General features: G+C 37.6%; 1 protein-coding gene across 1 annotated transcript; it reads left to right on the top strand.

Moving 5' to 3' along the window:
• Positions 1-1,559: 1,559 nt before the first annotated feature.
• Positions 1,560-5,829, top strand: LOC147557730 (Transcriptional coactivator/pterin dehydratase). Its single transcript, XM_086659336.1, has 3 exons — positions 1,560-2,108; positions 4,179-4,371; positions 5,589-5,829. The coding sequence occupies exons 1-3, from the start codon at positions 1,707-1,709 to the stop codon at positions 5,678-5,680; spliced, it is 687 nt and encodes a 228-aa protein (XP_086515462.1). The 5' UTR covers positions 1,560-1,706; the 3' UTR covers positions 5,681-5,829.
• Positions 5,830-12,952: the final 7,123 nt, after the last annotated feature.

Genomic DNA, 12,952 nt, shown 5'->3' with positions numbered 1-12,952 from the left:
AAATACAAAATAAAACTGAAAAAGTTAGAGTTTTACCTCATCAATGTAAGGTTTGATAAAAAACCATCTAGGGGTTTGATAAAAAGATAAAGAGAAGTAATAGAAACTATAGTTCACTAAAAAAACAAAAGGAAGTGGTAGAAACTATAGTTTACTAAAAAAAACAAGGGAAGTGGAGATTGATGAGTTTTTTCTTCTTCATCCATCTGGGGTTTGATAAAAAACAAAGAGAAGTGGTAGAACCTATAGTTTACTTTTAGTAGCAGTAAAAGAATAACTGAATAAGAATAAGACTAAAAAGGAAGAAGAACATGATGATGATGAAGAAGAAGAGAACTTAAGTTTTCAATTTTTAACTATTATTTTTGTTAATGGTCCACAAGTTAGTAACTGTTAGTATTTAATACTTTATAGAGTTGTCATCTTATTAAATCAAAGTCAACTAAGTCAAACATAATTAACTCGCACCAGACCCGAAAATAATTGTCCATATAAGAAAAACAGTTGTCCGCGTATTGGCCACCTATTCTTTTTGAGATACTAAACAAGATTAGAAGTTCAAAATGCCTAAATTTGTAAAAAGTAAATTATAATAAGGGTTATTTTCCAAATGACCCCCAACTTTGTGACCAGCTTCCTGCCTAGCCCCCTACTTTAGCAAATATTCCCATATGGCCCCCTTTTTCTGTTATCTTTAATTGTCCGTTACTCTCACTCCTCCACCTCATTTCTTCTCTCTGCCAAGTCACTTAAAATGCCACATCATCGTCTTCTCCGGTAGGGGTCGCCGACCGGCGACTTTCAAACATTAAAAAAAAAAAAAAAAATTCTCTCTCTCTAAAAAAAAAAATTTCCCTTTCTCTCTCTAGATCTGATTCATGGTGAACCTAGGGGTGGGAATTATACCCGACTACCCGATGCCTGCCATGGTTATCCGGGTCCGATAAGGGCCATAGGTGCCCGCGCCCGAAGACAGGTACTACCCCCCCAACCCGATGACTTTTCATGGGCGGGCTCGGGTAGAAAGTTCTGCCAGACACCCCGCCCATGCCCGAGCCCGTCACATTCACCCGATGGGTGTCTTTAGATACCCGCCATTTCTATGCCCATTATACACTAGGAATTCCAATGGTTGCCCACTTCATAGTATCCGTCAGATTTAGGGGGGAAAAAATCTTTTTTTTTTTTTTTATGTTTGAAGGTCGCCAGCCGGAAATTTGGCAGGCCGGCGACCCCTGCCGGAGAAGACGATGATGTGGCATTTTAAGTGACTTGGCAGAGAGAGGAAATGAGGTGGAGGAGTGAGAGTAATGGACAGTTAAAGATAACGGAGGCCGGCGACCCCTGCCGGAGAAGACGATGATGTGGCATTTTAAGTGACTTGGCAGAGAGAGGAAATGAGGTGGAGGAGTGAGAGTAATGGACAGTTAAAGATAACGGAAAAAGGGGGCCATATGGGAATATTTGCTAAAGTAGGGGGCTAGGCAGGAAGCTGGTCACAAAGTTGGGGGCCATTTGGGAAATAACCCTTACAATAAATCCTTTTTGTTGAAAAAGATATTTAAAGATGACGTTACTAGATTGATGTTTTAGTAGTCGTGACTGGATAAGAAGGGGAGTTGGCTGTTGGCCTTATAACCAACCTCCTTGATGATGCCCCAGCATACCAACTTATTCAATTCCCTCTCCTTCCCTTTCCATCACCAATGGCAGCAGCAACATCCACTCTCACTCTTAACCTATCCTTTTCTACTGCTGCTTCTTCTTCACAGCTCTTTAAACCTAAATACCAAATGCCTCCTACTCGGTATTCAGAATTGAACTCTAGTAATACCCAATTCCTTAGAAATTCCACCTTAACCAGTCCAAATTCACGGCAAAAGCAACCAAATTTGGCTATGGGTAGCGAAATGTTGGGAGATTTTGGAGCTAGAGATCCTTTTCCTGCAGAAATTGAGAGTGCTTTTGGAGATAAGGTATTAGGTAGCGGCAACACTGAGCACAAAATTCTGATTCCTAATATCTCTGCTCTCTCTCTTGCCGCCCTTCCAATTTCTCCTTCTCAGCCTCCCCTCACTCAACAAGAAGCTCAACAGCTGCTCAGAAAGGTAAAATTCTATATGTGAATATATATATGTGTGTGTGTGCGCGCGCGTATATTTTAGGCAGGGTTTGCCTCCCTCGTCAGAAAGGGAGATGAGCATGGTGGGTGTTGGTAGCATGTGGTAGCATGTAGGAGAGAGAGAGTGACCATAAAAGAAGGAGGGAGTATAGGGGCTCCGTCTAAGTTGGCCCGCCCTCACTCTTACCACCCGACGGATTAGACAGTCCGAGGACATTCAGACCGGCATAATTGGTGTTAAGTTTGAATAGCACTGAGGCACCCGAAAAGAATTTTAATTGTAAGGTCTTTAAAATTTGACCAGTCCGCGGCAATGCTAAATAGGGACGGGCCAAGAACAAAAAGATGGGAGGCCAATAGAGGCACCCAAAAGGAATTTGTATCCTGAGCCTGAGGTCTTTAAAATTTGACTGCCCTCAGATTTTATAAAGTTAATCGGGTCAAATTTGATTGACCAGATTCTTACAGAAGTCGTGGTACCTGTAACGAAATATTCCTTGCTCTAATGAAAGAAAACTTTAACTACTTGGGTCGGCAGTTTTTCTTATAATTACATTTTTGGCTAATTTTGCTACTTATAGATGATGCAAATTTTATGCAATTTTTAATTTATTTTCTATTATAAACTATAATTGCTGCTTGTGCTTGTATTGTTCTTGATAAACTGGATAACAACTGGCTAGTGCTTGTTTAGTGATTGTACTGAAATTCTTATTTTTTGTTTCTTTATCAATTCCATCAAATTCTAAATGTTATGGTCATTTGAGTCCACCTATGTCTAGATTGTATTTTCATGATGTTGCTCTATATCATGTACTCACGTTCATAGAGGTCTCTCTCTCTCGCATACACTTATAAGTTGTATCAGTGCACAAATAACAATGCAGTGCTAAAGCTGCGCAGGGTGCTTCCATAAGGCTAACAGTCGCACTCCAAGACATATGTGCCCCTATTTTTAGCTCAAGGTCTCTTCTGTCCAACTTTTATAATATTTAAGCATTTCGTTTCGTGTTCCATGTTTCACTGGATAACCAAATTTGATTGAACATGGAAAAGCACGATGACTTTGTTAGGATAATCCCACATTGGTTGTGGAAGGGGCAGGGGGTGTGTTAATAAGTGTGGGAGAAGTCTTACCTCTTGACCAAACTTTTTTTGAGCTATCTTTAGTGGTGAGAGCGGCCCAAGACCGAGTGACTGAGCTTCAACCATGTAAGGCTCCATGCTTTATCAATGCTTCAGGACCTCCTTTTAAATATAACAACCGTTTAGGCTTCGATTGCGTTGATCAATGTATCGATTCTTGAGCGTTTCTCAAACTTTTAAATGACCGACAAACCGAGTGACTGAACTTCAACCATGTCAGCTGATTCTCAAGCCCTTAACTTGGCGGGGTACCCCACTAAGTTGTTAATACAAATATGGGTTGTCTTTTTTACTTGCTTATTATTGAAATCTAAGAGTGAATATCATGACATATTTTAGAATCTGTAGATCTCAGATCCATCACTTATTCCATAGAAAAATCGAGTTGAACTTCTACTGATTTGGAATTCGCTCTAGCTGATACAACATTGCGTAGGAACTAAACTCTGTAGCTATTTCAAAAGCATTGTTGCTATGGTTGGTTCACAAAATAGGAAAGCTTTTGAGACATTCGTATAAAAAGAGCTTCTATATGGACCTATGCTTATTTGATTATCACAAAACTTTCATTTATGAGAAGGATCTCAATAGCCATATCACTTTTTGAAGTAAGAATATGTATCTCGTTTTGTAACCATTGGACCCGTAACATTTCATAAGTTGGTCTGAGCTACAGATCGAGTGCTAACATGAGAGTCCCCTTTGTTTATATCTCTTCTTTTAACTTCAATGCAGTCACTATTTTTCTTTTAATAATATGGAAATTTTTTGTTTATTTTCTCTATTCTGTCTGCATAATTTCCATCATAAGTTCTTCGATATATTTTCATGATTTCATGAAAAAACAGACATTAGCTCATAAAAATTCTTGTTGTCATTATTATCTTTGATAACTTTGTATTATCTGTAGGTTGTTGGTTGGCGTCTGGCAGATGATGCAGGGGTCCTTAAGCTTCAATGTTTATGGAAGTTGAGAAATTTTAAATGTGGAGTAGATCTGATCAATAGGATTTGTGAGGTTGCTGAGACTGCTGGTCATTACCCAAATTTGCATTTGGAGCAACCCAATCAAGTTAGAGCCGAACTATTGACTGCTTCCATTGGTAAGGAGAAGAATTTGAATAAAGGAAGAAGAAAGAAAATGCATGCACAATCTATTCGTTAAATTCTAAAATTGGATAACTTATGGAACTTGGATAATATTCTTACCAAACGAGCTATATTCTCAAAATTGTCGAGTAAACGTGCAGAGGCGCACTAGACACACTTCTTTTACGCATTAGTACTTCACTTTAAATTGATATGTGAACAGAAAGATCACCATAAACCTTCGGTAAGAGTAATGTCGTTTACTGAGTAACTTCCTTTATTGCTTTCTTAGTTCAATTCTTCTTTATTTTGCTTCCACATTTCTTACATTAGCACATCCTGACAGTAGCACAATACACCTGGAGCCCGAACTCAACACATTCCTCCAACAACATCTGACCTACATAACTTCAAGTTTCTAACGTTTTAATATTTTATTTATGCTTGATGTTATGGATAGTTGTTATTTTTAGAGGTCTTTAAGTTTCTTAAATTGAGTCAAAGTTGTAAGGTCCTCCCTATAAATAAGACCAAGAGGATTGAGTTAAAGGTAATTATTTGTAGAGTTGATAAATATAATTGTTAAATTAATTGAATGCTTATTACAATAGGAAAACTTGATACTACCATCACTTGTGAACTCCCGTATGGAGCTTCGACATAGGAGATCACATCACCACAAAAGTGTTTTCTTCTTACAGCCTTGCACCATCACCTAGTGTGGCTGTTCCATAGACAAACCTAATGATCAATCAACCTAGTTGAGAGACTACTGCGGGTCAGGGAGGACCATGTGACTACTAGGGACATCAGAAAGTAGAAGTATATTGAGACGAACATTTAGAACATGTAATAAGCATCTTGAGGGGTTCCACCCTATTCTGCATCAGCATAACGAGCCCACCGATAAACAGAACAAGAGCCAGGTAGACTGGATGCAGTCATGGGGTTTGAAATATGGTAAATTCAAGAACAATGTGTAAGTTCCTAGCGGAAGATGGAATTTCCAATAAGACATGATTGTAACTGGTCTAATTCTTCTTGTTTTGTGGGTGTGCAAGAGATTACAACCATCATGTTCGCAAAGATCTCTTGTATATTTCATTTATTCTCGTAAATGGTCTAATTCTTCTTGTTGCATGCCAATTTTCTTTTTGTTTTATCGGACAGAGTGTATGTAAGTCCGAAATTGAATCTTTTGTTAAAAGATTTATTTTGAAATTTGGTGCAGGTGGAGTGACTCTTAACGACTTCATTGTTGCTGCTAAAATAGATGAGATCAAGACATCTGATCTTGTTCCTAAGAAGAGAGTTTGGGCTTAGCTATCACTCCATGTGTATTGTCTTCCACTTCTCAGAAGCCATGGATTGTGAAGTAAGAGAGCTTTCTGCTTAGCTAAAACTCTACCAACACTAAGTTTGTTCTTCAGATGAATTCTCAGGCAATAAATATCTCTTTTTTTTGTCAGAAACAATTTTGAAAGTTTTAGTTGACTATTTGAAATGTTATTATCTTTTTGTAAGAAGTTAATATCACAATTTGTGTAAAGAATGCTATATCCATGGACGCAAGAAGAAAGGGACTTTAAAGCTACGGATATTCTGAGTCGTTTGGTACACTGTGTTTTTATATCTTAAATAGCTAGGATATGACATTCGGTAAAAATGTAATCTTCGTCGAGGCAGACCCTCGTAGGGACCTGTGGGGTCACGTGCCCCCACAGGTCCAAAGCTAATCTTCATTTGACGTAGAGGACGGACTAATAAAAGACGTTAACCGCTCATTATAACACCGACCAGTGGGGAGAGAGATTCTTACGCTTTGGAGGGCATGAGTTCGATTCCCTCTATCAACATTCATTTTTGTTTTTGGTTTTTTATGGCTATACATTTGTTTCTGCCCCCTAATTTGTAATCGATAACCGTTTGGTCCTTTTATTTCTCCCTTTTTGACTCTTTGTTTTCAAATTAGTTTCATTTCCAGTCCTTTTCTCTTTGTAAATTCATTGATGTTTTTCCCCTTAACTTTGTTATAGCATCTCTTTCGCTATATCATTATTACGGCTTCTTATTTTATTTCATTTTCTCATATATACATTCATTATATATATATATATCATTTCTATCTATTTTTTAAATTTAGTCACCTTTTTCTTTTCTTAACTTCTTTAAGAACGTAAATGGGGTGATAATTTTTCAAGACAGCGACTCTCATTCTATTGAAATAAAATTTACACATAAATTTTTCTAGAATTCGATTGTTTATAAAATTATTTATTTTTATTAAGACTATAGTCAGTGCAACTCACAAGTTAACGATACGAGTTGCTTGAAAGTGTAGGTAGAAGATACATAAATCAATTGCTTGAACATCATATTATATTACACAATTTTTTTGGATCTGCCACGGTTGGTATTATAACTATTACACAATATGCTTGTATCATTACATTAATTAAAAAATATATAAATATTAAAAAATAAAATAAAATAAGAAAAAAATTAATTTTTCATAAATACAAAGAACAAAATTTGAGAAACTTGAAACTTATGTAGTGGTGATAGTGCTCAATGGTGGTTGATGTGGCGTTAAAATGCCACATTTGGATCGCTTAACTTCGATGAGGTAGTTCTTTTCGTGTTTTATTTCTAACTATTTATAAGTTTTTCTTCGTAGGTACCTTATTTGGAGTTTGACGCTTCATTCGGAATAAAACGGAGCATTTATCACTTTTTTATCTCATGTGGAAGAGACCGGAAGGAAAGAGAGACCAGGGAGATTTTGGTAATTTTGGCAGAGATCAGAGGTTAAGTGGCAAGTAGAGTCGATGGATCTTGACTGATTGAGATGGATCTTTGACTGATTGAGATGGATCTTGATGTTTGTGGGTATCATCTCTGGAAACCCTCCACGAGACAGAACTCGTGCTCTTGCGAAAGCAAGAGAATCAACGGCTAATTGCATAGCTCAAGGCAATCGTGTTTACCCGCGTTAGTGGTCATTTTTATGGTCATGATCTTATGTGCTTCATTCTCATATCTCTTGTTGATCATAGGAGCATTTCTTACTTGTTTTGCTTCTGAGGCATAGTTTGTTCCAAGTTTGGGGATGGCGACGAGCTCGACATCAACTTGGAACCTGTTCATACACGAGTCTCGGTAGTAGTATCTCTTATCTCCTCCGGCTATGGTAATATCTTTCCATTCTTCTCTTCAAATTAATATGTCTTATCTTTTGGTGAGTATACGGTTGAAACATTGAGGACAATGTTAATTTTAAGTTTGGGGATGGGGTATGACTTTTAGCCATGACCATAGGGTTTCAAAAGACAAGAGGGTTCAATAATTCGACCAAATTTGAAAATTTTTGGGTAGATTTGATATGACTTTAGTGGTATGCTTAAGTATGTTGATGCATGTGTTTCAGTTTTGATGAATGTTATGCATGTTCTTAGTCTTTTTCATGAATGTCGAGTCCTTTAGCGTTTGTTGTCTGATCATGTGAGTAGCATCCTAAGGAAGAAGAAACATTTCTGAGGGACCTATACTAGTCATTAGTGGAGACTTAAACCCATGTGAGATATCAGAGCCTTTATATTGTTTTCGAGTGTACTCTTCTGCGCTAACTCCGAGTAGAATGAAGAGCTACTCAACCTCGTAACTTTTAAAAGAGCTTAGACGATCTCATGAGCTCAACTTTCTTAGCCACTAGGAGTGACATCAGGATAGCGACCTTACTCTTGTAGTCCATGAAACCCGATAATAGTGTCAACTTTAGGAAAACGGAAACTCCACCACCTAGTCATCATCTTACTCCCGAGAATGAAGGCATGATACTTATAGAAAGAAGAATGTGAAAGCAAAGTGTGAATGAAGAAAAAAGTTGTTTGTTGAGAATACTAGTGTTAGTATTTGTTTTGTTACGAAAAAAAAAAAGGAAAAAAAAAAAGGAAAAAAAAAGAAAAAAGAAAAAAAAAATTGAGTTTATGGGTTATTTGTGTTTTTTTTATGTGTAATTGTTGTGAGAATAAAGTATTCAAAGCAAAAAGCTAAGTTTAAAAGTTGTTTGAACGTTCTTTTTATTGAAGGCGCCGACATTCTCGGGATCTCATCACTTCCATCTCATTACTTGTATCCGTTGACCTTTAGGAAACATTGTTAGAGGGTAGATTGGGTGAGAAGGGTGAGTGAGCTTCCCCATTCCATTTTAGTGGTTATTTCCATTCTTTAGAGATCATTTCGTTCTAAAATTTGTTATCCTCATTTGTTTGGTATGTGTTGAGTTTCTCTTTATTCCATGCTCACACATTAGAGTGAACCGTATTATCTATTTTTGAGTGATTTCATGTTTAAGAGTGTATAACCGTGAGGCTAAAGTCGAGGCGAAATGTACTAAGATAGGAATCGAGGTTTTGCAACTTTAGACTTAGATGATGCTCATTATGATTGGACGCTTACATTTTAGGATGAGATTACTAGTGAGGAGACTTTTAACATTTATATGCGTTTATCGATTTTGATTTGCTTGTTTAGCATGCTTGAGGGTGTCATTTGTTGTCATTATCTTATTTACATCGATGTTGAACTCTTTTATGTCTTTGAAATCTTGAATTTTGTGGGTATATTCTCTGGAAACCCTCACGAGACGACACTCGTCCTCTAGGGGTAACCTAGGGGTTTAACGGCTTATTGCATACGCTAAATGCAATCGGGATTCCTCCGAAAGTGAGTTAGGATTTTACTTTGAGTTTGTTTGCTCGAGGACTAGCAAATTCTAAGTTTGGGCATGTTTGATGTGGCGTTAAAATGCCACATTTGGATCGCTTAACTTCGATGAGGTAGTTCTTTTCGTGTTTTATTTCTAACTATTTATAAGTTTTTCTTGGTAGGTACCTTATTTGGAGTTTGACGCTTCATTCGGAATAAAACGGAGCATTTATCACTTTTTTATCTCATGTGGAAGAGACCGGAAGGAAAGAGAGACCAGGGATATTTTGGTAATTTTGGCAGAGATCAGAGGTTAAGTGGCAAGTAGAGTCGATGGTGAATCCGGCGGCGAAAACGGAAGTCGAATCGGAGTTCGGGCGAAAAAGTTATGGAAGAAGGAAGTTGAGGGTCATTTTTGTCTTTTCTAAAAATTAGATGAAGTAGAGACAATTATGAAAGCACCCCTTGATTTCTAAATGGAACTCAAAACCCAAAGTCCAAGGAAGTGTAGGGATTTACACCCTTCTACTAGTGTTTATAGCGGAAATATGACTTCTAATGTCTACACTAGTATTCCCAGGATCACATGCAAAACTAGTAATTAATCTAATGGAGATAGTAGATTACCTTAATCGCTTTTCCCTCGAACTAGTTGAATTGATTGAAGAAGACCAAGAGCTTCAAGTGTAGCTCCTCTACTTGGGACACGAGCAATCAATTTGATCTCCCACCTTGTTGTATAGCTAGCACACCAATGGTGGTTGGAAGAAGAACTCCTTTCTTCTTGACTAGATAGATAGTTAATGGGAATTAGCTCACTTTCTCCTCTCTACTTGATGTGGTAGAGTAAGAAAGCTTAGAGAGAAATTCCACACCTTATTCTCTGCCCTAAGAGTGTTTATATAGAACCCTAATAAGAATCCACCTCCTTTTAGGTTTCCTAAAACACCCTTTAGAATAAGATTTAGGGAAATAGTCGAAAATAGCAACTATTGGTATTTTCTCAATTCCCAAGGAGGAGGTGCCCAAACACCACGAAAATTGGCAGATATAATGTTTATTATATCAGCAACTAACCCTCCAAAATTCAGCCCAATCCGAGTCCTAGAAGTACCCGAACCGGTCTAGGCCCAAAAACCCTGTTTTTGGCCTTTTTGTACTATCTTTGCCTAATTCCTTTTTAGGCCTATGAGATATGTTTATGGGACACTCCCATGATTATATCTCACTCCCACTAGTCATATCCTAGATCAATTTGTCACTCTTATGTGTAACCCGTTGTAGGATCCGATCGAAGTTAGCCGCGAATTACTTCGTAATTCGACGATCGTAGTTGGTCTCTAGCTACAACTCTACGATCCCTAAATCAATCGGACTTGATGATCTTCCACATCAATTGTCCTATCCGACAAATTGTTCGCATTGTCACCTTGGTCGAAGGACATCTCCTTCAACTCCTTCAGACTCCCACTTGGACTTAGAACAAGTGCAATGCCTCGATTCCCGTGTCAATTTAGTATCCCATCTGATACGTCACGTCATTCAGACTTTCTTGATATCCGAGTACAACTGTAAAAGACAAACGATTAACTTTAATCCGTTTGAGCGCGGCCACGCATTTTCAGTTGCTACTCATCAAGTGGCCTTGAGACACTTTGTACCTAATGTGATTAGGGTGACACAATCCATTCTTGCGCTCCCACTTAACTTCATGTCTATCCTGTCCTTCCCAGTATCCGTCTTTATAACCTCCTTTTACGGCGCGGCGTTTAACGGAACCAAAGTCGGGCATTCCTTACATAAGATGAGTGGAGCACTCATGTTTTGAGGAATCTCTCCAATTGTCTTTATGAGAAGTATTGACGTTCATCACGAATGATGTACTTCTGATTTGAGGGTTATCCAGTGTATAAACCTTTTACACACCCACGTAGTCGAATAGAATATACTATTCATATAGCCCATGAAACTGCGCTATCCCATCGACTCCCGTGCTAGTCTTCGTGAGTCATTGTTGTCCATGCAATGACCTGGACCAGGGATTTTTGATAATAATTATTCCAAGTTCACTTAATAGGGTTTCATTCATCAGATCACGTATCTGACAAACCTATTCGGAACGTTTTATTATCGATGGACTGTCGTTTAAACACTAAACCAAGTTTAGACGACTGGTGAAATAATTCTTATTATTTCTGATAACGAGAGTTGTAAATCTGAGCCTCTTCCGTAAAACTCCTTTTACCCACTCAGTTTTACTTGTCGAGGTTTAAAATTATACCTCATGCCTTAGACTGTGTATGAATCTCATACTATGTCTAAGGTGACAGTTTAGTTTGACTACCGTGGTAGTCGGTTTTAAACTTTGCTTATTATCAATTAATTTGAAGATTACTATCTTCAACCTTGATAATATCTAGTAATCTTTACTAGAGTTAAGGCCTTTAATTCTTTGTGTAGTATTTGCAACAGTTCCCGGCTTAAAACACTTTTAGCCTACTTTCCTTCCATGTCTGGAAGTTTGCTACGATGACATGTTCAACTTTGTACTACTTCATCCTTTAACCTTCTAGGATGTACTAAGTAGTGTTTCGGTTTTCCAATCCGAATTCGGATGTTTAAATGCTAATCATGTCCAACATGATTGACTTTATGTTTTCGAACATAAATGTCTCTCTCATGCGTGCTAGCTCATCGGTGTCTTTTAGACTCCGAGTTTTACAACGCCCTCTGTCATGAGTTTTTGGGTCGAAATTCTTTTAGACTTTCCGAGTCTTAGATTTTCTGTTTCGGATCTCAAGCATCTCAGCGTACTGAGTCTCTCTAATCCTATCATCCTTTTGATCTATGCTTATAGATCTTCAGATGCCCAAAATGGCATTTTATCCTTTTGTGTGTGGTCCTTTATTGAGTCAGTTCGTTACTGTTATACAACACCTTATGTCGTACTCAATCTTTTGTATGTACTCTGCATACGGACCCGGAAGGTTTGTTTACTCCCACTTACCTTCTTGAAACTCGTGATTCAAGATTTTCTTCATTCTCCAGGAATCAAATTTCTCTGATTGCCTTTTGAATCGAAGATTCTAACTCTTGCATGCTTTTAATCCGTCGATAGATTTCTGAAGCATGCTTGTGGACATAACTTGATTGGAAGAATCTTTATTCTTCTTGTCTCGTTTCGGGAAACACGAATGTTTCCATCCTTCTCAGTTTTCTATTTTGGAAAACCAATTTAGGTCTTTTGTTGACTTAAATTATCAAGCTTCATGTCTTGACGAGATATGGATTCCACGATGATTTTGGCTTCTAGCCAAAATCTAGAGTCAGTTTCCGTTTCTGCGCAGGTCTTTTATCTCTTCAGAAATAACCTTTATTTTCTGTGTCTTTGAGATTTGACCTTTTAGGGCTTTTGAACAACAATTTGGAATTTTCTCAACTACTTTGAGATGTTCCTTTAGAGACACTTTCACTTGTTTTGAGAGTTCTCCGGCGAATGACATTCGCTTTTGTGCGGTGGGTTTATAAGATCATATCTTTAACCTTTCCTTTTCCAAGGAGTCGCAGTTTGTTGCTCTTGGTCGAATTTAATCGACTTGTACAAGTTTCATGATTGTTCTTCATGACCCTCCATGATTTTTCTCATGATCGAATTAAATCGACTTGTACTTTTCTCCCACTTATTCTTTTAATAATTAGTGTTTTCTCCCAGACTACTAGGTGTGCTAATTATTAGAAGAATACTATCATGAGCAACAAACACTTTGTTCTCTTGATTAGTTATGGAAGAAGCCCAAATTTCTTTTAAAAGAAATTGCGTCAGATATTAGCTAGTTTTGTAATGCTTTTACAAGCTTAGCTGTTAGACGGAATTTTGGTAGTTTTGTG

This window comes from Eschscholzia californica, unplaced genomic scaffold (assembly GCF_041429995.1).
Source record: "Eschscholzia californica isolate CP2 unplaced genomic scaffold, dmEscCali1.0.p SCAF_2, whole genome shotgun sequence".
NCBI lineage: Eukaryota > Viridiplantae > Streptophyta > Magnoliopsida > Ranunculales > Papaveraceae > Eschscholzia > Eschscholzia californica.
Note: the sequence above shows the minus strand (reverse complement) of the source record. Positions and strands in the feature narration are given on the sequence as shown.